At 35.3% G+C, this 27067-nt stretch overlaps 2 protein-coding genes across 2 annotated transcripts in view; both read right to left on the reverse strand.

The window, feature by feature from the left end:
• The window catches only part of LOC135219370 (voltage-gated hydrogen channel 1-like), a 287846-nt gene that overhangs the window by 224304 nt on the left and 36475 nt on the right, over window positions 1-27067 (reverse strand). The window lies entirely within an intron of this gene.
• Window positions 7957-23230, reverse strand: LOC135220185 (uncharacterized). Its single transcript, XM_064257471.1, has 3 exons — window positions 23036-23230; window positions 12767-12895; window positions 7957-9919 (listed from the first exon to the last, which is right to left on the reverse strand). The coding sequence occupies exons 1-3, from the start codon at window positions 23199-23201 to the stop codon at window positions 9864-9866; spliced, it is 351 nt and encodes a 116-aa protein (XP_064113541.1). The 5' UTR covers window positions 23202-23230; the 3' UTR covers window positions 7957-9863.

Here is a 27067-nt window from a genome sequence, read left to right on the forward strand (position 1 = left end):
ATACTAATGTGTGATTTTATTATAAAATATACTTTCCTCTTAAGAAGTTGGTTGCAATGGATTTTTTTTCTTAACTAAAAGCTTATCAAATGATATATCTATCTATATATACCTATATATAGTATACAAATCTATATATGTATTACATGGGGAAACCTCCATGTATTTCATTAGGTAAGCGTGGACACGAAACGGAAGGCAGACCCCCACACCCACTACACAGACAGGCTCTCTCTCTCTCCCGGCAATCACCCCACATCTCTCTCTCTCTCTCTCTCTCTCCACCTCTTTCTCCATTCTAACAGGTAATGAAAATGAGAGAGTTGCATCATAACATAACGTTTATTTACAATAACTAAGTCGATTAACTAAGTAATCCAGTCTTACAGACTAACTTAAAACTACTCATTGTCAAGTCACCCAAAAGGTCACACCTTTCCCTGGGAACTCTGTCCCACCGAAATCCAGAACCATCTGTACAAAGATACGAACAACATCCTGGTAAGTACACACACAAGTTTAAAGACAAAGTTAATAAAATGGAACATCTTACAAGATATCAAACAAGCCACCCTTTGGCTAAAGTAAAGGTAACACTTACCCATTCCAACCGAAATATCACTCACTGATAAATAAAAACACTTTGGCATCTGCCATCATGGCTTCGCCTTCCTCCTCGAATGTCTGTGCAAGTCTTCCCATAAACTTGGCATTATGAATAGAAGAGGCGCACACGCACATACGAACACACAGTTCGACAACGCCTCGCGGTTCTAGCTGCATCTAGTTTCACAAAGGCACTTTGGGAAGAGTTCATAAACTGTCGTACATTGACTCGACGAACTAAGCATTTTTATCTCACGCCATCCCCTAGAAACTCATTGATCAGCTACTCTCAGGTCGTTATCTCTGCACTGTCCTCCACATTCCACAGGTTACAGAGAATGCACGAACAATATATTATTAATCAAAACCCTATGTCTTACAGATTGCTCGGCCTCGCACCTATATGCTAGCTCCCGCCTAGCAAAATTGCTTATACAATATAAAACATTGGCCGGCTTAAAATAAAATAAGAAAAACTGCACGTCTCTGGCATTATAAAATAAAGTCTTATCACGCTTTATCTCCCAATAACACAAAACGCATTTTCTCTCATATTTTCTGCATTAGGATTCTTGAATATCCCTCTTCGCTTGTCTGCAAGTAGCTGAACAGACAGTAGACTGTGCAACTTGTGGGAGACGGAATGCCTCCCTCATCGTAGAAGACTCTCACGGCTTCTTGTAGATCCCCAAAAAAACACGCTGTAGAATTCTCTCGATCACCCATCATGGAAATACTTGTAATCACCATGGACAACATGGCAGCAACCTCTCTTCAAAACGGCCTGGTGGACGTCCTTGCTGGAGTCGGGACGACTTTTTGGGCGTTAGTATGTCAGTCAAGTCTTTGGTCAATCTAAGAAAATTAACCCAAACATACTACCTCTATCAAACAATGATCTCAAAAAGGTCAGAAATACTAACTGAACGTCTCCCAATTAACTCCCTTAAATATGACTACTAAAATGATAAGTCATTATCACAACTCTCTAAGAAAAAGAAACATCAAGTTCTCCAACTCAATTCTCCAAACTCGCACATCAGCACACACACAACTCAGAAAATCACAGCAACTCCACGGAATTCTGCATCACACTTCGAACTCGAATGTGCTCACAAAAAAAAAAAAAAGAAAAAAATTCGTAACAAGCCCAAGAAAGAAAAGAATCACGTAACACCCAGACCCAAAAATGTTCTCTCAAGTTCTGACAACCCACAAAATCAGTAAAAATCTCCAACTTTTAACAGCAAAAACCCCTTTACTGCTCAATAATTAATTACAATGAGACTTAATGTCAAACTCCCATTTACGTAAATAGCAACCCTCGAAAAATCACATCTCCCGGTAAAATCAAATCTCCCGTCCAAAAAAGAAATGTTATTTAAGCTCAATCCCCAAATCATATCTCTCATAGGAAAAGGAAGAAAAAAAAAAAAAAAAAAGAATAATCACAAGCAGATTTCCCCAATACAAAATACATAACACATGTATAATATGCATAACTCCCGCGTTTTCCCAAGAAATGCTCCATGTAAAGTTTAGGAATTTGCCAGAAAAGCAAAACTCTCATACATGCTTTCGTGAAATGCTATAGCTAACATTTCAGATATTGCAAAAAATTCTGATCTGTCACCATCAGAAGAAAAGAAACAGCACAGCTCAGCACACGGCTCATCACATCGCTTGTCAGCAGAAAAATCACCTGCGGACGCATGCTCAAACAACAGCACAAAAATTGTCTAGTCAGACACATAAGTTTGGAAACTCATGATTCTCAAGAAAAAAAGGTCTAACTGCCACATTTCACAGAATTAACTCCAGGATATGACTAATGTGTTCAAAAATTTGTCTCGAAGACTTATTCTCTCAACATGACTTTTCCCAAATTATATTTCTCCAAGAATAACACACTTGTGAACATGAAAAATGCACACACATCTCCAAATAACTCGTAATGCAGTAATGCCACTTCTCTCTAAATAGACACGAAATAAAAAAAGAGAACCACAGAAAACTTCTCTTTGCTCAAAAAAACTCCATAACCACAAAAAAAAAAGGTCACCCGCCCAAGATTAATTCCAACTCCATTATGAGACATCATATCAATAATAACACCACTCCGGTTATAAAAATATTTCCTCCATTTGGTTAATCCAACCAACCCCCTATATTATTCTCTTATTTCTCCAATAGCACATGTCAGATAAAAAACAAAAACACCACTCCAGGAATAGAGAATAATCACCTCTATTTCGGCAAATACAAAATATTTACCTCTATTTCCACAATAACTCCATGTGGAACAAAACAAGGCTCCAAATAATATATCTCCAAAAAAGGAATATCAAAAAATGAAATCCCATCTCCAAAAAAATGTGCACTCAAGGCAACTAACTCACATACTCACAAATATTGCCCCATAATCTCCAAATATGTGTCTCCATTTGCAACAAAGATGGCTGAACAAAATAATTGAACCTAAACATAGCTCATACCACTATTGGCAAATATCAAAAATGGCCAAAAATAAAAATATATCTCCCATATATTATATCTCAGATATAACTCCAAAATAATATATACTCCAATTATCTCTCCAAACCAAATAATATATCTCAATTATAACTCAATTATATCTCAATTATAACTCCAATTCTCCAGAGAATAACTCAATGTTATAGTAAAAAACTATAAAAACTCACTCCATTTAGCATAACTGCTAAAAAAAAGGGCAAAAACTCGGCAAATAAAACTGTCTAGAAAATTCTAGAAAAAACCACCAATGTGCCACAAGTCATTATAACAGAACTCCAAAATCACAGTGTCTAAGCAAAGACTTCTCCATATGCACTACGACATAGGCCACTAGAAGACTTAACCAAGTTTCCTATCTCTCACAAAGTTGTCACAAATACAACAAGGGTATTGTGCAAGAAAACTCACAATTTCTGGAACACAAATATCCAGAGAAAAAAATGTAGTGCCATTACGTATGCATTCAAAACATGCAAGAAATTCCCCTATATTACTCTATAGCATCAAATAGCTAAAACACGAACACATTCTCTTAAATGACTCTAAGTCATGAACTGAGATAATATTCACACTAACTGGAGACAAACAAATTCAAATTCACCCATGGTAAAAAAAAAACTTGTGTCAGCTATGGCTAATTTTCAAAAAAAGAGAAAAGAAAAATCATCGGCACCATTAACTATCTCCCGTAACTCACCAGATGTCAAGCAATTATCTTGCTGAACTCATAAAAAAAGAAAAAAAAAAACTAAAACACTAATGTGTTGTTAGTTCTTCCCATAATCACAAAAGATTTCACCTCCCTTGACAGCATTAAAACACCCACGTATTAGTACATAAAAAATCAGTATCAGAAATATCATTATCACAAAATCACCAAAAAAATTGCTATCATCAAAATCATCAGTATCAGTACAAAAATTAACACCAAAGTTAATGCTTGTCCATTCTCCAAAAATTCAGCAAAAAATTCAGCAAAATTCAGCAAAATCCCACACAACTCACCAAGATTCAGTCAGATTCATCAAGATTCAGCAAAACTCATCCCCGTGAATCACTGAAATATTCTCCAAAGTTACAAAAACTGAACAAATAATTAACACAAGACTTCTCCCATTAATTCATTGTAATAATTATCCCTGAATAATTATCTGTAATAATTATTGAATAATCTCCCATGAAATATCTCAAATCTCTCGTAAAACAATTCTCCCGTAATGATAATTATACTTAGGCAAACCTCCCGTGACACATCTCAAGTATAACAATTATTAATAATAACAATAATAATAACTCTCCAAAGCAATAATTTCTCTCGCAAAGGGTGGAAATCAAATAGCATACAACAGTATTGCTGAATCCTATGACGGATACAATTTCTCCAGCATGCAACACCATGACATAACACCATTGCCACACAACACAGATACAACACCAATCATCGGCATTTCAAAGTAATTTCTCCAACACAATAAAAAAATAATCTGTGTATCCCCCTTATATTTGTGTCTTTCAAGGCACAAAGAAACATATAACACATCCCGTGCATGTTAACTACTTTTCCCCTCATTTTCGTAAAAGAAAAATCTCTTTCATTTCCTTTTTCTCTTCATCCAAGAGAGAAAAAAATCTCTTTTCTTAAAAAAAAGACTCTACGGGCATTTCACTTCATCAACTAATCAATCAGCTGATATCTTAGCATCCAATGTCAAGGCCAGACCCATCTCCAACACTAAGAAAAAAAAAGGAAAAGGGGGAATTCACCCACACTGAGACAAAAAAATTTCTCCCCCCCTGAGAACAACCCCTCAGTCGAGCAGCAGAACAGCCGAGCATACCAGTAGTATCCCCCATCCCTGCACTATCTCTCGAGTGAGGCTAGTGGTACCCATGCAACTACCCTCCCAAGGGATGCCCGTACCCTCGCAATGCAAGGCGCCTCTCTGCAGAAATATGCTGAGCCCTTAAAATTGTGGCCGCTCTGTGTCACTAAGCCAAATATGCTTATATAAGCACAGTTCCCATGCATAGCAAAAATACACTCCTATGTTTTAAACAAAGACGAATGCATACGTCTATTATAAACACGTGCAAATAAAGAAAACACTTCACTATGGGGAAAGAAAAAATTGTTTTGACCTCTTGAACCAATCCCATAACCCAGAAATATTTAAACAAAAACCCTCTCCTTTTTGATAAACAATAGTTTAACACTCACCACTCCATAATGGGAAAAAAGAACTCGAAATTCTTCGTAAAAACGCGGTAGTGATATAACAACGACCGCCGCACAGGTACTCGGAACACTCGTCATTGCCACAACGCAAAAGTCACACTGGGTGCGCTCACTGCTTCAGGCTGACTCCCTGGGAAAAATGCTGAGTCCCATAAAAATCCTTCCCTCCCTTTAGCACAGTTAATCAGACGACATTTTCTCATTTTTTTCACTAAGTTAAACTGAAAACTACAGTTTGTTTAACGATTTTCCACAATCCCACAAAGCTTTGTCGTTCGAAAACTATCGCTAAGTCACCGACCCCTTTTTATTTTTCTAACTGGCCACTCATATCTCTACATTGGCGTTCCTAGGCATAGAAAAAGAAAGAAGACTTTCTATATCCCCTTTTTAACCGCTGACACCACTATTACATGGGGAAACCTCCATGTATTTCATTAGGTAAGCGTGGACACGAAACGGAAGGCCGACCCCCACACCCACTACACAGACAGGCTCTCTCTCTCTCTCCCGGCAATCACCCCACATCTCTCTCTCTCTCTCCACCTCTTTCTCCATTCTAACAGGTAATGAAAATGAGAGAGTTGCATCATAACATAACGTTTATTTACAATAACTAAGTCGATTAACTAAGTAATCAGTCTTACAGACTAACTTAAAACTACTCATTGTCAAGTCACCAAAAGGTCACACCTTTCCCTGAACTCTGTCCCACCGAAATCCAGAACCATCTGTACAAAGATACAGAACACATCCTGGTAAGTACACACACAAGTTTAAAGACAAAGTTAATAAAATGGAACATCTTACAAGATATCAAACAAGCCACCCCTTTGGCTAAAGTAAAGTAACACTTACCCATTCCCACCGGAATATCACTCACTGATAAATAAAAACACTTTGGCATCTGCCATCATGGCTTCGCCTTCCTCCCCGAATGTCTGTGCAAGTCTTCCATAAACTTGGCATTATGAATAGAAGAGGCGCACACGCACATACGAACACACAGTTCGACAACGCCTCGCGGTTCTAGCTGCATCTAGTTTCACAAAGGCACTTTGGGAAGAGTTCATAAACTGTCCGTTACATTGACTCGACGAACTAAGCATTTTTATCTCACCGCCATCCCCTAGAAACTCATTGATCAGCTACTCTCAGGTCGTTATCTCTGCACTGTCCTCCACATTCCACAGGTTACAGAGAATGCACGAACAATATATTATTAATCAAAACCCTATGTCTTACATATGTATATCCATAACCCTTAGATATAAAAGCAGGCATGGTAATAAAGAGGCATTCTGTGCATCCGTTGATTATCTTGTATCCCTTATTGCCCCTGCATTTACTGTAACCACTCACTTTCACCACCCTGTTGATGTTAAGGGTGACACTTATGTTGTTACGTATGGGGTGGTGAAAGTGGGCTCTGAGAAGACCCAGGTTTCTTTATCACTGAAATATTTTATGTAAATCTTGCCCTTTTTTCACACCATACATTTTTGCTGATTCTACTCAACAGTTCATAGCTTCCACTCTTATTCTGATTTTCTGTCATTTGTTCACCTTCCATGTTTTTACTTTTTTGTCTTCCATTATTCTTTCTCACTATTAACTCAACTCACAGCACTTTACATTATCTTGAGCATCCCTTGTCTGCTTCAACTGCATAAGCCTTGACTGCCAAGTTTCATATGCAACTTTTCATTGGTCTTGACTGCAATGACCTACCAACCCAGTAAAATCAATCAAAGTTCTCCGCTCCTGTAAATGACCAATTTCTCTATCGACCTCTTAAAACATTGTTTATCACCTTTTAATTCATGAGAATGCCAGAATTGTCATAAGTGTACTCCTAAATATCTCTCTATCCAAAGGTGTAACTCCCATCAAATCTCAAAAAATCCAACTGTTCCTACTTACTAATTAAGCTCTCCTTCCATCAATACATCCTTAGTACTTATACTATTATTTCTCAAAAACCTTTCCTATAATCTTAATTTTTCTTCTTCTGTTGACTCTTTCGTGGTATGTATACTGTGAACCTAATGGGCAGTGAAGCCAAGCACAAACAAAAAGAAAATATAGTCCAAAATAAATTTTTATTTCAAAAGCAACAGACATTTCCAACTACTACATCAAAACAAATTTTTAATTTATCTGCTATAGAAACTCCCTATGTTAACAACATTTATTAAAAAAAGAAAACATATACAAAAGACTAATGTACATGTAAAGAGCATCATACTAAAAGGTAACTAAGAATACATTAATATGTTTGTTTGTTTTGTTTGTATGGTGCTTTTACGTTGCATGGAACCAGTGGTTATTCAGCAACGGGACCAACGGCTTTACGTGACTTCCGAACCACGTCGAGAGTGAACTTCTATCATCAGAAATACACATCTCTCACTCCTCAATGGAATGGCCGAGAATCGAATCCGCGACCACTGAGGTGGAACGCTAATACCATACCAAACACGCCGCTGAGGCGCTAATACATTAATATGGAAGCAGTAAACATAAGAAAGATATTGACCCTGGAGTATACTGTACATTCATTTAATATAAGTAAATTTTGGTCCAGCATTAGCTCGATATAAAACCCCAATTGCAAGCTATTGTGTCAGATATATTTTATTTTCATTAGAAATTGGAAAACTAAATCTAAAATTATGAAATAATTTTCATTGTTTCTGTCATCATAAAGTAGTTCAACCATACCACTGAGCTAATTTTATTTTAACTTTCACAAGGCTAACCCAAAGGATTCATCTTTACTAATACTGTAATAAATAAAGTTTAGATTCCACTCCAAAGTGTATGTACTACGTATATTGTGCCAAAACAGCTATGAGGGATTTCTCACCATCCTCAAAAATGGGAGAGTATGACGAATATTTTGTTTACTATACGGAATTACAATGACTTTCGCTGAAAAATATTATCAAAACTTACAATGTAATTGCATTTTTCCCCATGATAATAGAAACACAGTAACAGCCCAACTCCGCAGATATCTGTTTGTCTGAAGATCTATACAATGGCCTATATTAATTTCATCCATGTGCTGTACAACAATTTGTATAGGAAGAGAAAGTCATTGAAATCTTAAAATATCTTTTCTAACTGAAAGGGGCAAAAACTGTAAGGATTGCAGAATGGGGTTCTTGACTTAAAATTGCTGTAGTAAATGATAACCTTCATTACTGTTATAAATATTAAAGCCATATCCCAGTAAATAAAAAACCCTTCCTAACCTGTTTGATCTCTTTAAAGCACTACTGTTTTTAAGCACATAAAATATTCCTGATCACAATACCATGCACAAAATATGATTAATATACATTATACACAGCTAACGAACATAAACTTCAGATGATCAAACATGAAATTTTATGAACTTTCAAAGGTTGCATTTTATCTGGTTTCAGTTGCATCTACTGTAACTGCAACTATAAATATTTTCTGCAGAAACTGAGAACTTTACAACACTAGTTGTAAATTACATCTGATGAAAAATTTACATCATTACAAAATTTAATTCTGTCTTTTATTATTGATGTCTTTCATACTAATTTTACCTGAAATGTTACCTTAAATCTAAGGAGAATAAAAAGTTTAGCATTTTATATGAACTATCTATGATAGAAATCACAAGTGGTGTAAGTGATCATATTTACAAAACTTTGCTCTACATTTTTAATTTTTTTATAAAAGAGAAGCAAACAACATATTTAGTAATCCCACTGAAAGAGATTATGTCACTTAATGCCATAACTATTATTCTTTGAGTCAAGGTGTGTCACTTCATGAAAAGAGTTGGCTGGTGCAAATCATTATTATTATACGAGGTATTAGGTCAAATTCACCTGTGACAGGGTTCAACATGAAGTGAGTACTCTCTAGTCTTGCTCACTTTCTGCTCTAATTCTCTTTTAGTCCAGGTCTTCCTTTATGACCTTTGTGCTTTCCTAATGCTCTTTGCCCATTCTCACAACTATAATTCTGATTAATTGCTCATATTTGCTTACCACCATAAGCCCCCGCTATCTAATGAAATCCTATGTTTCTTCATAGTTTACGACGGGACTGGTTCCCTTGCAAAGGCAATTTCTTGAATTTCTTCAAAATTAGCATTCATATATTCTGTATTTAGTTATAACACATATGTTCAAGCTAAAATCTTTTAAAAAATCTACCCTGATAACATATTTAGACATTAAACTTGAAATGCAAATGTAATTTTTTTCAACCAGTAAATCAGTTCCAGATGTAAATCCTACTGAACACTCATCCCAATAAAAGTCAACTTTATTGGATTATCAAACAATTCAATATGTACAAAAGTGCAATATAGGCCTCATATTTCACAATCCAATGAAATTCAGAATTCTGTGCATGAGTCACAACCCTTGACTTGTTCGTCATTCACCCAATATTCTACCTTTTTAACAATGTACATAGATGTAATTGTCAGTATATCTTAAAAGTCTTCAAAATCATCCACTGATATAGACAGCAAACATGAATCACTCTCATCTGAAAATAAAAAAATCTTTCAAAACAAGTAAGCAGACATTGCTTAAAATGCATTATTTGATGTGTTACAATAAAAATATGATGCATTAATTAAAATTCAATTCAACAATTGTAAATGCATGAGTAAGAATACTGTAATTAATAGCATTAAGTTACATTATCATACAGCACTACCGTTCAAGGCAATAACATAGATTAATGTCAGCAATAAATAATGATAAAAAAACATCTCACTATTACTCAGGTAAACTCAGTTCAGGAAAAGAAGCCCTCCTATACCGATTTTCTAATTAAAATGGGTAATTTCTATACGTACCTAACATTCATATAGCTATGAGTTGTCAAAGCCACAGCTCATTGGCAGCTGAGAAAGTGAAAATAAAATAGAGGTTTTAAGTGGCTCACCAGCCTGTCTCAAATTCCATTTACCTTCCCTCCAGTAGACAATGACAGAGCAGTCTTTCTTCTTCATAAGTGTTATTTCAACCACCACATTGTGACAGGGCAGGATGGATAGGTACTATGAATGCAAGAACAGAAATAACCAATTTCAATATGAAAACTGGTATTATTTCTGAGTCTTACCAAACATTCATATAGCTGACTACCACATGATGGATGGCGGGATAGTGCAGCACTAAGCAAAGGATGATAAACCCAACCCACAGAAAACAAGATTGGTTTTATATTTTACCTGATGCAGGAAATCCTGCTGGTAGCTCCTTGCCTCTACTTGAGGACTGACATCAGAGGTAATGGGCCTTGTAGGGAATGCCATGGTTAGAGGTAAAATTATAGAAAAGAGATTTGCTTTACAATACAGCAAGGAAGTATGTAATCTCGTGCCAAACAATTTCCTTTACAATGTCAGGACAGGCCAGAACAAACTTAAAAATACCTACTGAACAGAGGGTATGCGCTTATACACACAATGTGTATCTTCTTACTTTCCATGACCTATTACCCAGAATTTAATAAGAGAAAGATTGGGTATGGAAATTTCATAAGTCATTTCCACTTCCTTACAATATAGTGAAGTGCAACAGAGCTGCATCTCTATTGTGCTGATTTAAAAACATCACCTACTGATAAATTCCTTATAAAATTCAAAGACAGCCACAGCTTATACTTCAAGTGACTTTATCTTCAGAATAGGTAGAAAGGAATTGAATTTTTAGACAGGATTACTTGGGTTCATAACACTGTAGAGTTAACAAAGTGCATTTCCCTTTATATTGGCTTAACTCAGCCTTATAAATCTTATGGGCTTCAACTCTTCATTCCCAACTGGTGAAGTCAGGAAGTAATTTGGCTTTCAGGGTGGCAAAAAAATAATAACACATCTGAATTCCAACTCAATCTTCTTGGAAGAGAATTAGGGTGTTCTAATTTGAATGATCTAGGAGCTTCTTGAGTATCCTTACTGTTGGAGATAACAATGTTAATATGATGAAACATAGAAGCTAAAAGTGACAGGTAACCTTTCATGGTAACAGCATAACGTTTCTTGGTATATCTGAGGAACCAAAAGCACTGTATTTTGTTATCTAGAGAGATGCAGAAGCAGGAAAACCATCTAGGCCAACATGAAAGTTCAGTCAAGTGCACCACCGTCATTGGTGAAGTTAATAGCAGATTCTCTTTTGGATTGGAGAAGAGATTTCCAAAAATGGTTTGAAAAACCTCTAGCCCAGATGAAACTTGCTGCAGAAAAGTGTAGGGAGGTAACCTATAAAGGTCTAGATTGGGTCTGTTGGTTAGCTTTACATCCACAGACCAAGGTTGAAGATTCTGGTAGTTAGAACAATAGATCAGCTGGCTCACAACATATCTATTGGCACTTGCATTCTTTTAACCAAAGACTTTGGAATTTTGCTGCACATGCTCACACAATGAAGCAGATTAGCATGGTACAATTACTTTCAAAAACTGTTCATGTAAGGAACCCCTTTATACTTTCAAATGACAATGATTTCCAATTCTACAGTATTCATATGAGTAACTGCACTTCTTTTAACTACAAATTTTAGAATTTCAGAACATGTGCTCACACAATCAAACAGCCACTTTAATAAAATTCATATAAGGAACTGCTTTTATTCATCTCATTAACAAAGATTTTCAGAAGTGTGATTACCTATTCTGAAATACAGGTACAGTTCATAAAAGCAGGCAATTATACCTTACTGTATTTAACCAAACATCTAAGAATTTCTGAGTAAGTGATTACCAGACTGGTTTGGTTTGGTTTGTATGGTGTTTTTACGTTGCATGGAACCAGTGGCTGTTTGATTCAGCAACGGGAACAACGGCTTTACGTGACTTCCGAACCACGTCGAGAGTGAACTTCTATCACCAGAAATACACATCTCTCACACCTCAATGGAATGACCGAGAATCGAACTCGCGGCCACCGAGGTGGCAGGCAAAGACCATACCAATCATGCCACTGAGGTGCTGTGATTGCCAGATGAACGAACAAAATGACTTTTTCACTTTTAAAAGTGTATATAACTTATATGCTTCATGAGGTGTATGTAGTAGTGAGGGTTATGCACATGTGGATTTGAGTTTTAAACCGTTCAATTGACCCTAAGCCCTGATCAACATGCATTTGTATGATTTTTTTACTAATGTGATTTATCCAAGTCATTGTCCAATAAATGTAAATACCTTACCTGTTTGATCTTTTCCGATATTTTCCTTTTAATATGTATCATTTATCAAAATAAACAATTAAATTTAGTCAACTGTGTACAAATTTCAATAAAAATGACCAAACTTCATTGTAAAGATCAAACTTACTCAAAGCCAGTAACATGTGAAAAGGTTAAGAGAAAAACTTACCTAATATACCAGCACAACCTGTGGACATCCGATGCTGGAAAACTGACAGTGCCTCTGACAAACCTTTATTTGACCCAATACTCATCCTTCCTAAGCTAATCAGCGACTGTCTACGAGATGAAATTGATTCTGAAAGTAAAATAAAACAAAACTGTAAAATCCAAATTGATTTTTTATATACCATTTTTGCAAGAGGGGTCAAATCACTAAAAGAAAGTAAGAAGTCCCAGTTCAGAAGACCATTGTGTCTAAAAATAGATTAATCAAAAGTAATCTCTCAATTATCTTGATTTAACAGGAGCTAAGGGGGGGCTCTGGTCAGGATAAGTGAAAAATCTGGATAAGAGCAAGTAAACAACTCTATGGTGTTCACGGCAACTTCATACCCTTACTCCCTATACCTTGTCAAAAGCACTTAAGCATGAACACTTATGAACAACAATCATCTGTCTTTAATCTGAAAACTTGATGCAAAAGGCAATTAGCTAGGTTATTCAACTATAATTATAACAAAATATACTATTCAAATGCAATAAAAAAGATAGGGAACCCTTTTGCTTTCTCTCATATGCAACACACAACATGGCAGGTAACACTACTGGATATATCACTTTCCTTTTCACTTTGCCCAAATACATTATATGACACAATCTTTAAAAAGCAAACAATTTCTATTTTATTTTACCTAAACAGTTTAAAACACATGTTACGTAGACAAAAAAGGGAAACCCTTTCTTTTTCCATTTTAGCCACACTTTAAAAAAAAAAAAAAAAAAAAAAAAACACACACACAAAAGTTGACTCCTTACTGTTCTCATGACAGCCTGTTGCTATGACCTTGGAGGCCTGACTCTTAGCCATCTTCCCAAAGTCCATTATACATACTTTTCACCTTGTCCTGGGAAGTCTTGAAACATGTAAGGTTGACTGTTAAATGCCATAATGATCCATGTTATATGACACAGACCTTCCTGCCTCGATTCTCCCAATGGTTTCTAGTTTCTTCCAAGGGGTCAACCCTTCTGTACCTCTTAGCCGGTGAGGCCATACAAAAGATACACAGCACCACTAACAACACTAAAAGGACCTGCTATGCTGAGGCCACTGCAATGAAAGCTGCATGCTCGCAGTACATTATTGCATTGGGAAACCACAGAGGATACAGTTCAAACAAGTGACTGATCATGCAAAAGTATACAAGATGTAGGCAATTAGAGAAACTGTTTAGGATGCATATGCCTATCAGCCATAAAAAATAAAAAATCACAATGACATATGTTTCTGTCAATAGCAAGAAAGCTTACAAAAAACTTGGGTGCTTCCCCACCCATGTACTTTCTATAATACGTGGCTAAACTGATATATCCGTATCAGCCAATGAAAAGTAATAAACAAATTGATGTTTCATGATGTGTTAGGTGACATTGTGGTCTTAAGCCAATAACAACTGCTAAAGCTTACACTGTTTCCTTAACCCTTTCACTTTGTGTTTGTGATATAAGTTATGTCAGCCTGGGGAGAGAAACAGATTGATAAGTGCTGTCCTGGTAATAAATTGGTTTCCTCACCTCCTTTTAGTGAACTCTTCCAGTGGCTGCAGCTACCTAATCTGGTTTTCTCACCTCGTTATAGTGCCTACAGCTACGCCACTCAGAGAGTAGTTCCAGTTTTTTGTCACGTACCTATGTAGCTGTAAGACTGAAATGACGTAACTTTGGAATATCCATCATAATCTGGAACCGATTTTTTTATTAATATATTTGAAAAGCGCCATAAGATCGCAATGACATAAGTAGAGTCTGACGTAACCCGGTGACTGCCTGTATATATATAATATATATGTTTTTTATAGCATAGCCTCGGTTCTTCTTCAAAGGAGTTACACTCATGGTCTGCCCAGGGATCAAAAGACAGAAAAACCAATTACAAAGAATTCTCTTATACATAGTTGGCCTTGGTCAGAATAGTGAGTGCCTGATGGCACACTGACAGAATATACAATAATACCCTGAACTTACGAGAGGTTATTGTTCCAGACCCACTCGCGCAAGGGGAAGTTTCGCATAAATTTGACATGGTCTCTAAAAATGCTAATAAATGCTTGCTTCTAGAGTTTGAACACTAATTATGACCCTAATTATGGTCCCTAGGTAATAAGCTAACTTTTAAATAAAATCACAGTTACTGTAATTTGATTCAAAAGTTACTTAAATACAATACCATTAAAAAACAAATCAATGGTTGGCGTAAAAATAGTTACAGTAACTACTACGTATGTACATATACATTTTTGTACGTATACTAATGTTTCCCTAATTCATGGTATGCCAATTTCTTTTTCCCTCAGCATAAAAGACTTTCCTTTGCATCACTAGGTAAACTTCATAAGTCAGTCATAAAATAAAGAATAAAGAAAATGTATGTACATACATAATGTTTACAGAGGGTGAAATAGCATACACCAAATTCCCATACCGGTTTTACACTTAAAAGCATGAAAATTTAAACTAATTGTAGAAATTAAAGTTTCTGAAGGGATATCATCTTTGAAATGTGCAGTAACTTTGTGAATGGATATCGCATCTTGCAAAAGTATATTCACTAACTGCAGGTACTGTAATTATACCTTTGCATCATATTTATGCATGTACAGAAATAAAAAAATACCTTTTTAATAAAGACTTTACAAATACAAGCTTTAAAACTTATAAATTTACATAATAAATTATCAATCACTTTTACAGGGTTTTGCATGTTTCTGGAGGAATTGCAAGTGTCCAAACTATTGTGGAGAACTTACATATGATAATTAGTTAGGTTCCAATGAAAAGTATGTGCCATTGTGAATTCGCGCAAAACGAATTGCGTAAGTTCAGGATATTACTGTAAAGGACTGAGTCTCCTGTCCTACAACGATTACCTAGGCTCTACATCTTACTTGCACAGATGTGATAACATAAGTCGGAGACATCTTCATTATACACTGGCATGTCCAAGAGTTCACTAGTACCCTTGCTCCAGAAATGGCATTCAACTACACATTTTTCACACGAGTCAAGCTAAGTATACTTAGTTTTAAGGCCCAGTGAAAAGTTTTAGTTTCTTAAAATCTTAATGGGCAGGCTTATATTTATTTAAATTGGGAGCCATTAAGCCTCTTGCAAGGCAAGAAGTTAGGAGTAGATCGCTAGGCTACGCTGTAATTACCGTGATATTTTTTCTTTTTTAACAAAGTGAGAATTAGCATTAAGGCAATAATGTTAGACAATTTTGTTATTGAAACTTATTGTGCAATGACTTCATTAACCCTTAAACGCCGAGCCGCTATTTACCAAAGTGTCTCTTGTATGCCGGCAGCGTTTGGGAGTTAGCGCCGAAGCGGAAAGTTTTTTTAAAAAATCACAGCACGGTTTGTTTTTAAGATTAAGAGTTCATTTTGGCTCCTTTTTTTGTCATTGCCTGAAGGTTATATGCAACATCAAAAGAAATGAAAAAAAAATATCATTATCATATATATATATTGGAATATATGACAGCACAAAAAAAATTTCATATATAATTGTATACAAATCGTGCTGTGAGCAAAACGGTTAAAGCTAACTAATTAATTTTTTTTCGTTGTATTGTACACTAAATTGTGATGATTTTGGTATATAACAAATTGTAAAACGATCAAAGCAACAGAGAGAAAATATTATCACAAAATGATCCATGAATTTGCAAAGCTCGGACTTAAAATTTTTTTTTTTTCAAAATTGACCATAAACCGAAATATTGTGCTAGAGACTTCCAATTTAGTGCAAAATTAAGGTAATTGATTGAATATTACTGGACTGTATGTGTTGTAGCTTACTATTGCAGTTTTCTACCATTTTGGTCGAGTTAAAGTTGACCGAAGGTCAAATTTTTTCTATTTATCGTGATTTATATGAAAATATTTCAAAACTGATAAAAGCTACAACCATGAGTTATTTTTTGTTGTATTTTACATGAAATTGTGCACATTTCCATATATAAAACTTTATGTAATGGCTAATATAAAACGGTGCAAACATTACAACACTGACGAAAGAATTTAAGATATTTTCGGCAGAGTTACTGCGCGGACATAAGGAAAATGTTTTTTTCATAAGTTCACAATTGCGTTTTTTTACCATTTCGGTTGAGTCAAAGTTGACTGAAGGTTGAAATTTTGGCACTTTTCGTGACTTACATGAAAATATTTAAAGTGATAAAAGCTACAACCATAGGTTGTTTTTTGTTGTATTCTACATGAAATTGTGCACATTTTCATATACTATAAAACTTTATGCAACAGCTAATATACAACGGTGCAAACATTACGAAAAACTGACGAAAGAATTTCAGAGATTTTCGGCAGTTACCGTGCGGACGTAAGGAAAGAGTGTTTTTCAAAAATTCACCATAAATTGAAATATTGTGCTAGAGTTTTCCAATTTGTTGCAAAATGAAGGTAAATGATTGAATATTGCTAGAATGTAAGAGTTTTACCTTACAATTGCGTTTTTCTACCATTTTGGCAGAGTTAAAGTTGACTGAAGGTTGAAATTTTGGCACTTATCGTGATTTATATGAAAATATTTAAATTATATGAAAATATTTAAAAAGTGATAAAAGCTACAACCATGGGTTGTTTTTTGTTGTATTCTGCATGAAATTACGTACATTTTCATATATAAAACTTAATGTAACGGCTAATATAAAATGGTGCAAACATTATGACAAAGTGACGAAAGAATGTCTGAGATTTTCGGCAGTTACCGCGCGGACGTAAGGAAAAAAGTGTTTTTGAAAAATTCACCATAAATCGAAATATTGTGCTAGAGTCGAGTCAAAGTTAACCAAAGGCTGAAATTTTGGCACTTATTGTGATTTATATGAAAATGTCAAAACTGATAAAAACTACAACCATGGGTTGTTTTTTGTTGTATTCTACATGAAACTGCACACATTTTCATACATAAAAACTGCGCACATTTTCATACATAAAACTTTATGTAACAGCTAATATAAAACGGTGCAAACATTACGACAATCTGACGAAAGAATTTCCGAGATGTGTCGCTGATGATTTTTAGTGCGAGAATAAAGAAATACGCGCATGCGTGCCTGGGTAACGCTGGTAAACAAATCAACAGCTTGATCCGTGAACTCCCAGCATCCCTCAAGGCACGTGATTTAAAATTTTTTGCAAACTAAGCATATAACTATTTTTCCGCGAATATTTAAAAAAACTTTTTGTAGTTGATGTATCGTACATCAATTAAGCACCCAACAGACAATTTTAGTCGACGTATAATACGTCCAGTCGGCGTTTAAGGGTTAATGCTGGTAGATAATTTGAAGCTATCCGAAGGGTAAAGTGGGTTAGCTTAACTTACCAGCCCTGTTGCTTACTAAGGCCAAGTATGTTTCCTTTGTAGTATTTTCTAAACTACCGGTAAAATGGTTTGGTGAAATTGAACAGTTCTACATTTATTTAAATATAATATTTGAGTTCTTTCTTATGTTAAAGGAATACATTCAAGTGGATCTACTTCCAATGGAGAATTTGTCAATGTTTGTATTTTTCCTAAGGGAATACAAAAGTGCTTTTTCAAAATGGTGAGGTTTTCAAAAAATTAAAAAATCTTAGATACTACTTTTATACATTTTTGGTATGATAATTGCAATAATTATTGATTTTATTTTATTTATGTGCCAACTAATGTAGCCTATAGCCTATGCTACATTACCTTTACCTGGTGCTTGGGAATAGACCAGATAATTGTAGGTTATGAAATGTGTAGAATTATACAGATATCCATTAAGTTTTACCTTAATTGAGTTAAAAAGCATTGGTGAGTAAATTCTTTAAGGCGGTTGTAGTAATTGTGAATTAATGTTTTAATACATTACTTCTATATTTTATGGCTGTGAACCATTGATCATGTTTCCATACATCTTACTATGAACATGTACTTGTGGCCATGTAGGCCTGGGTTAACTTGAAGGGTTTGCATCCTATTCAGTGATATAAGTAGTTAACAATAGGTAGTCTTTGTTAAACACTTGTTCCTTTTATCACTGTACTGGGCTGCTATTACACAGGACTTACACATTATCTATGCCACAGTGAATTGCTAAATGTGCTTTTAATCTGTAGAAATAGCTAACCACCTGCCATAAGCCTGGCCCTGAAGGAAAACAGAATTTAGTTGCTGGCTGGACATGTCCAAAATATGCCATATGATGAGAGAGCATATTTTTAAGCTCTTTATTAGCTATAGATTTCAATAGGAGTATGAAAGAAGGAGACTACTGTACATGTTCCATCAAAACTATAGAAGTGTGTTTCCATCCCTCTCCAAGCAGAATTCACATTTGGGCCAATACTCCAAAAGCAGTGTATTATAGGAAATCCCACTTACTCCTCTGATGGCGACGAAGTCTCTCTCCTTGGGAGAGAGGTCACTGATACTAACATGAAGTAGACAGAGCCACTGACATTTCCCTTCCAAATCTGGCAGATCTAGGGAACAGTTTTCTGCTTTACATGAGAGAGATATTTCAAGAGAATCTTGCCTTTCCTATGCTACAATCATGTATTGAGAGGACCCTGATACGGTCCACCCTAAACCCCATCTCCAAGTTTGCTATACCTTCTACAGGATAGTGATATATCCTGGACCTCTATTCTGCTAGGAAGTGGTGATAAAACTGCCTTAGCTTGATCATTTCATGCTGTCTTCCCTGATAGGAAAATTTGCTTGCCCTACTTTCTATGCTGCCAAGCAATGATAATATGGCTGCCTTGGCTCAATCAGTTCATGCAGGCTTCCCTGATAGAAAATTCTGCTTGCTCTACTTCCTATACTGCCAAGCAATAATGATATAACTACCTTGGCTTTCTGCTTACTGTACATTCTATAATGCCAGGCAGGAGTGATATTACTACCCTGGCTCATAAGTTCATGCAGGCTTCCTTAATAAGGAATTCAATTTACTATACTTTCTATAGTGCCAGGCAGTGGTAACACAACTGCCTTGGCTCAATCAGTTCATGAAGGCTTCCCTGATGGGCAAAGTCCACTGCTACAATTCTATACTGCCAGGCAGTGATAATACAACCTGCCTTAGCTTATCAGTTCAAGCCTATCATTCCTAGCCTTTTCTGCTAAAGAAACTCAGAAATTCATATAAAATATTGTCCTGGTTCAAGCACTTTAAGATTAACATAGCTGTATGTCACTGAAAACATCCCAGATGGCACTATTTTTCCTACACCTTAGCACAAACAAAGCATTCTCTAAATGGGCTGAGAATGATTTTACTGGCCCTCATTGAAAAAGGCAGACTCACTACATTCTCAAATCACATGACTTCCGAAAAAGGGTGAACTAACATGTTAACTTTCTTCCAGAAATGTTTCCTTTGAAGAAGTCTTAGAGTATAAAGAGAGGTTATTAAAAGACAGTATACCTGAACTGGTAAAAGCACAATAATCCTGCAGCCAGACTCGCCATAATTAGTAAGACACCACAAGAACAATACAAATAGTATTGGTTTCTGTGTGTTTCCTATTCTGTATTGTCAAGCCCTATAGATATCCTGAGTAAAGGAAATGGTTAATATCCTATGACTATGACTATACTTTAGACCAAAAATTAATCTGGGTTGCTGGGTTTTATTTATTAGGAGCTAAGCCATTTGTCACCTATCAATTTCTTTTGTATTCTTCTTTGAGGATGAATAGCAGCTATGCCATCAAAAAAACAGGTTTTTTTTGACATAGCAAAAAACCTATTTTTGGTAGCAGCTTTGAGTCCTTGAACCCGCCCCCACTTTTCCTGATGAAAAGGCATGGAACAGTAGTGTGACATTTTATCATGAACAGACCTGGTGTAATGATGATGGTGCCAACTTATGCTGTTGTCACATCCATGCGAGTAAGATGTAGAGACTAGATAATCATTGCCGGAGAGAGATAGAGACCCTCCTGTCTCGATTCCTTCTTTATATGCTATCTCTGTGCCAACAAGCACTATTCTGGCTAAGACAAATTTATAAGATAATATTTTGTAACTGGTTGGTCTCTCTCATAAAGCCTTGGGGAGACCATGATAGTTTAACTCCTTTGAGGATTCACAGTGGCTACCAAAAATGACAAACAAATTTTTTAATCAATTTGTATTTTTCATAGCTTTTTTCCTATATCAAAACCTACATACAAGGTGTCCATAAAGTCGTTCCGATTAATAAAATTAATAACATTAAATTATTGTGGATATGACCGTACAACTTTCACATTCTGTTGAGCAATTACCAAAGTTTCTTTTGTTTGCCTACAGATGCCATTGTGATAATTTATCCGCCAGCTGAGTAAAGAACAGCAGTGCCATTGCAGGAGAAAGCCCAGTGTATGTTATGGTACCACAAAACAAAATCACCTGTTGCAGTTCAATGTACGTTCAGAAATGAGTATCGATAAGATCCACCTGATGTTAAAAAACATTAAAGACTGTATAAAAAGTTCACAGAGACTGGAAGTGTTGAAGACTGTAAGAGAAGTTGGTAAACCCTGTGTGAATGATGCATCTGCTGTTGCTGTGCCAAACAGAATGGCCACCATGTTCACCAGACATTACCCCTCTTGATTTTTCTTATGGGGTTATATCAAGAATAAAGTGTACAGTACACCATTACCTAATGTTGAGAACTTAAAAGCAAGGATACCAGCTATGGAGATGTTGAGTACCTGGTGCGAGATAGAATTTCGCTTAGACAATTCTCTGGGCAACAAAGGGAGCACATGTTAAAATTTATTAGTAGAGTAAAAAAACTTTAATCATTGTTGTTGAAATTGAAAGCCTTATACCTCTACCTAACATGATTTTGTGTTTAATAAAGGTCTGACATCCGAAAGAATTTATGGGCACCCTATATATTCTGATATTGATGCCGTGCTACATACTGATTTGAAGGGTTTTAGTGTCTGACCTAGTCTCATTGTTACCAGTTGGGGCTCTGGGAGTGACTAGGCTGTCACTTATTATTCATTCTGGTTTCAACGGGGTATCTAGACAAACTGATTCAACTTCTTTTATTTTTGGGATTAGGTTTTTTTTTCATTACCCTGTTCCTATGACCTAAGATTTTTTATGACAATCCTATCTCTGCCTGGGCAGACTGTGCAGCCTCTCAATCCTCTAGCTTAAAGATGATAAATTTTTACATATCACACCCGACTCCATATTCAGGACACCTGAATTCCTTGCCAGATTCACGGATAGCATCTCTATGCTGATACTTGAAGGTTTTTTACACTCTTGCAGTTATCCTTGATACTGTTCACTTGATTTTCCTCCCATTTTTCTAAAAGTATTGCAAGCTGAATTTTCCCATCACGTACTCCTGCATGAACTGATGAGCCAAGGCAGTAGTATCACCACTGCCTGGCAGTATAGAAAGTACAGCAAGCTGAATGTTCTTATCAAGGAAACCTGCTTGAACTGATTGAGCAAGGCACTTGTATCAACAACTGCCTGTAGTAAAGTACAAAAGTTAAGTATATCTTAGATTTACCAGACCACTGAGCTGATTAACAGCTTTCCTAGGGTGGGCTGGCCCGTAGGATTAGATAGTTTTTATGTGTCTAGGAACCAACTGGTCACCCTAGCAACGGGACCTACAGCTTATTGTGGGTACAAATGGGAGGAATTTTCCATCAGGGAAGCCTGGATGAACTGATGAACCACTGCAGTTGTATCTACAGTTGTATCTAGGTAATGAAGGTCCAGATAATTGAGGGATTACTGTAACTATATACAAAATGGCAAATTTTTATTCTATTTGCATTTTTTCATAGCTTACAAACCTAATAGGTCTTAACAATAGGGTACTCTAGCACCAGCTGGGAACAGGTTAAAATCACCAATGATTGTAAAGCAAGGAATCTGTGGCATCTGGCAACCCATACATATGAGGTGGAAGCTGGTCACCGACCAAGCTTGGGTCATTGTCCCCATACATATATGACAGCTGTCTTCTCAGCCAACAAACCAAATTAAAAAAATATATATACATCTAAATTAACTTTGATTAAGCACAATTAAGATTACAAATACCTGAGACAGACTGTTTTCAAAATGCAAAGCTATTACTTCTTTGATATCTTGTAACTTGATTCAACAAAGCAAACCACTTTAATTCTGAAATACTGTAATATGAGTACAAAGATTGAGGCAAAGAAAATAAAAAATCAACAACCTCTTCGAATTTCATCCTGAACATCTTCATTTGTTAATAAGGATGAACAAACTTCTCCTGCTAATATGGACTCAGTTAATGTGTCAAATATTGAATTTCTAGGCAGGTATGATGATTGTTGGCCAGGAGTTTGTAACAATGTCTTTTCAAATTCTTCACAGTCCATAAACTTCTCAGTGTCTTCAGTCGATAAAGTAATCTGTAAAGTGGAAAAAAAACCAGTACAGTACTAAAATAAGAAATTGATGCTTCACAAGGAAGGATAAGTAATGAGATACATCCCTTAATTTTCTTTCACATCATCAGGTAGTAGAGATATTATGTGGAAAACAAAACACCATCAAAGACCTTTTATCCCAATCAAATAGGATATCCCTTGAGCTCTACAACCCATTAATTTTGCCTGTATAGTTGACCCTCATTAAGATGGACTAATGGGGGAACAAGGTGTCTGTCTTAGCCAATTGTCCAATTTAACCGACAATACCTATATATTTACCTATAAATACCTATATACGTAGATATTGTATTTCCTTATTTTTATAGAATATGAATAATAACCAATGTAGAAAAATTTGTATTAAACTTATTGTAAAAAAGTAAAATTAAGAATAAAACATGATAAAAATGTCACAACTCATTTGCATATGTAGATGCCGAGGCTGAGACACGAACGCATAATTGCGTGATCAAACATCACTACTGCAGCAAAAACATTATTTTTACCTGTGTTTATTGTCTTATTTATTCATTATACAGTAGTGCCTCAGGATACGAAATTAATCCGTTCCGAAGTGGCCTTCGTAACCTGATTTTTTCCTGTAATACAATTTTCATACACATTTTGAACGTAAATGCATGAAAACTTAAAACAGACAGCTGAAGTTTCATTATAACAAAAAGCTGAAATTTCATTAACAAATGAGTTATAATTAGCTCCCAATTAATAAAATAACATCATGCATTTTTCAGACAGTGGCGGACAAGAACGAACATGAAAAAACATCCTCTGACAATGTGGAGGGTAGTTACAAAAGCTGCCTGTATTTGTATCATAATTTATGTACAAAAATAAAAATACCCTATAAACGTAATATATTTTCATACACATTTTAAACATAAAGCATGAGCATTATAAAATCAACACATTGATCGCTAAATTGCACTCTTTTCTACTCAATATTTTGGAAGAGCAGTAGGCGGCGCTTTTTACAGGGAATGAACATGAAAAAGCATTTGTATTTGATAACGTGAAGGGCAGTTTCAAAAGCTGCCTTAGTATCATATTTCTGCGCAGAAATAAAAATACCCTATACGCAATACATTTTCCATACTACACTTTAAAAACAAAAGCATGAACATCTTTATAAAACCGACACATCAATCGCTAAATTTGCACTTTTTTTTAACTCGATATTTATGGAAGAGCAGCAGGCGGCGGCTCACAAGAAGTACATGAAAAACATCTTTGATAATGTGAAGGGCAGTTTCAAAAGCTGCCTTTGTATCATATTTGTAAAAAAATAAAAATACCTCATACGTAATACAGTTTCATGCACATTTTAAGCATAAAAGCATGAACATTTATAAATCAACACCTCCGTAGCTGAATTCCACTTATGTAACTGATATATTCGGCATAGAACAGCGTCAGAGGCATATATTTTACCCATGCAGGTGGCCGCAGTTAACGGCGCAATTGCTCAACAGCGAATCGGTTTTGGTTTTACGGCTATCGTCAATAATTTATTAAAAAAATAAGACTTTTTAAGGTATTTTTTACAGCACAATTTTTCGGTCAACAGCGCCGCTAGCGCCGTTATGTCTAACGAGTACATACATTTGTAGAAAATATTGTTCAGCCACAAAGGTAATGCAAATGATATTAAAAAGTTGTACTGAGAGTTATTCTAGGTATTAGGGTAAAATATATGCCTCTGACGCTGTTCTATGCCGAAAATATAGAGTTAAATGAGCGCAAATTTAGCTATGGATGTGTCGATTTAATAAATGTTCATGCTTTTATGTTTAAAATGTGTATGAAAATGTATGATGTATAGGTATTTTTATTCTGCACATAAATATGATACAAAGGCAGCTTTTGAAACTGCCCTTCACGTTATCAAATATGTTTTTTCATGTTCATTCTTGTAAGCTGATGCCTGCCACTCTTATGAAAATATAGTTACAAAAAAAGTGCAAATTTAGCGATCGATGTGTAGATTTTATAAATGTTCATGCTTTAATGTTTAAATGTGTATGCAAATGTATTACAGATAGGGTATTTTTTAATTCTGCGCAGAAATATGGTACTAAGCAGCTTTTGAAACTGCCCTTCACGTTATCAAATACAATGTTTTTTTTTCATGTTCATTCTTGTAAGCAGCTGCCGGCCGCTCTTCCAAAAAATATAGTTGAAAAGAGTGCAAATTTAGTGATCAATGTGTAGATTTTATAAATGTTCATGCTCTTATGTTTAAAATGTGTATGAAAATATATTATGTATAGGGTATTTTTATTTTTGTACATAAATATGATACAAATTAAGGCAGCTTTCGTAACTACCCTCCACATTGTCAGAGGATGTCATTTCATGTTCGTTCTTGTCCGCCACTGTTCTGAAAAATGCATGGTGTTATTTTATTATTTATGCATTTTTTTCATAAATCCTCTAAAAAGTTGTACATTCCTTCACTGTATCCAATTAATTGTATGTATTCTCATATTATTGTATTATAAAAATAGTACGGCAAATCTAAGCTAGTATTCCGCAGAGCGCCAATGTTTTTGGTCAATCAGCTGATGGCGACAGAGTTTGTTTCGCCATTTTTTAACGCAATTCTGAGCGAATTTTCTTGCTTCTAGTTAGCATAAACAAATATCTAGATACTTTACTTATATGAGACAAGATTATTTTTCCTTATATACGACTTGATTTTAGGTGGAAATATGAATTGAATATGTCTTGTTGTGATTATGAACTTTTTTTTTTCGTTAACAGATTATGTTGGTGGCATGTTTATTGCGTAAAAATATTACGTGATTCCGTTCGCCAATTTTCCCTTTATATCATCGTAATATGAACTTTATGTTATTTATCTTATATGGCGTGAAACCAACAGTAAAATGTGTTCTTTCAAGCCCAGTAGTTTTGGTTAAAATTATTTTATCTCAATTTTATCTATGGTTGTGTTTGATGGCATACATTTACTGGTGTTTTTATCCTTGGTGCCGATGCACGATAATAGCCATTTAGCAGCTTGAACAGTTCTCTCAGCTTTCAGTTATAAACTATGTTTAAATTTAACAGTATATTTCCTGATTAATCTTTGATCTATAGCGGAATAAAGTTATTACATTAAGATATCTCAGTTCTATTCTACATAACATCATTTTATAACAACTACTGGTAAATAGTGTGCTATAGTACGATGATTGAAATACAAGCCATAATTTGTATCATATTTGTATCATATGGTACTAAGGCAGCTTTTGAAACTGCCCCTTCACGTTATCAAATACAATTTTTTTTCATGTTCATGTTCATTGTAAGCAGCTGCCGGCCCGCTCTTCCAAAAATATAGTTTGAAAAGAGTGCAAATTTAGTGATCAATGTGTAGATTTTATAATTGTTCATGCTCTTATGTTTTTAAATGTGTATGAAAATATATTATGTATAGGGTATTTTTATTTTTGTACATAAATATGATACAAATTAAGGCAGCTTTCGTAACTACCCTCCACATTGTCAGAGGATGTCATTTCATGTTCGTTCTTGTCCACTGTTCTGAAAAATGCATGGTGTTATTTTATATTTATGCTATTTTTTTTTCATAAATCCTCTAAAAAAGTTTGTACATTCCTTCAACTGTATCCATAATGTTGTATGTATTCTCATATTATTGTATTATAAATAGTACGGCAAATCTAAGCTAGTATTCCGCAGATGCGGCCAATGTTTTGGTCAATCAGCTGATGGCGAACACGAGTTTGTTTCGCCATTTTAACGCAATTCTGAGCGAATTTTCTTGC

Source organism: Macrobrachium nipponense, chromosome 1 (genome assembly GCF_015104395.2).
Source record: "Macrobrachium nipponense isolate FS-2020 chromosome 1, ASM1510439v2, whole genome shotgun sequence".
NCBI lineage: Eukaryota > Metazoa > Arthropoda > Malacostraca > Decapoda > Palaemonidae > Macrobrachium > Macrobrachium nipponense.

Bases quoted from the DNA above. Each gene is read 5' to 3' on its own strand.
- LOC135220185 (XM_064257471.1), bottom strand. From the start codon at position 23,201: ATGGACTGTGAAGAATTTGAAAAGACATTGTTACAAACTCCTGGCCAA. The intron at 12,896-23,035 runs GTTGTTGATTTT...TTTTACTTTCAG, and splicing joins TCAGGATGAAATTCGAAGAG to AATCAATTTCATCTCGTAGA. The intron at 9,920-12,766 runs GTAAGTTTTTCT...TTTTATTTTCAG, and splicing joins AGGTTGTGCTGGTATATTAG to ATGAGAGTGATTCATGTTTG.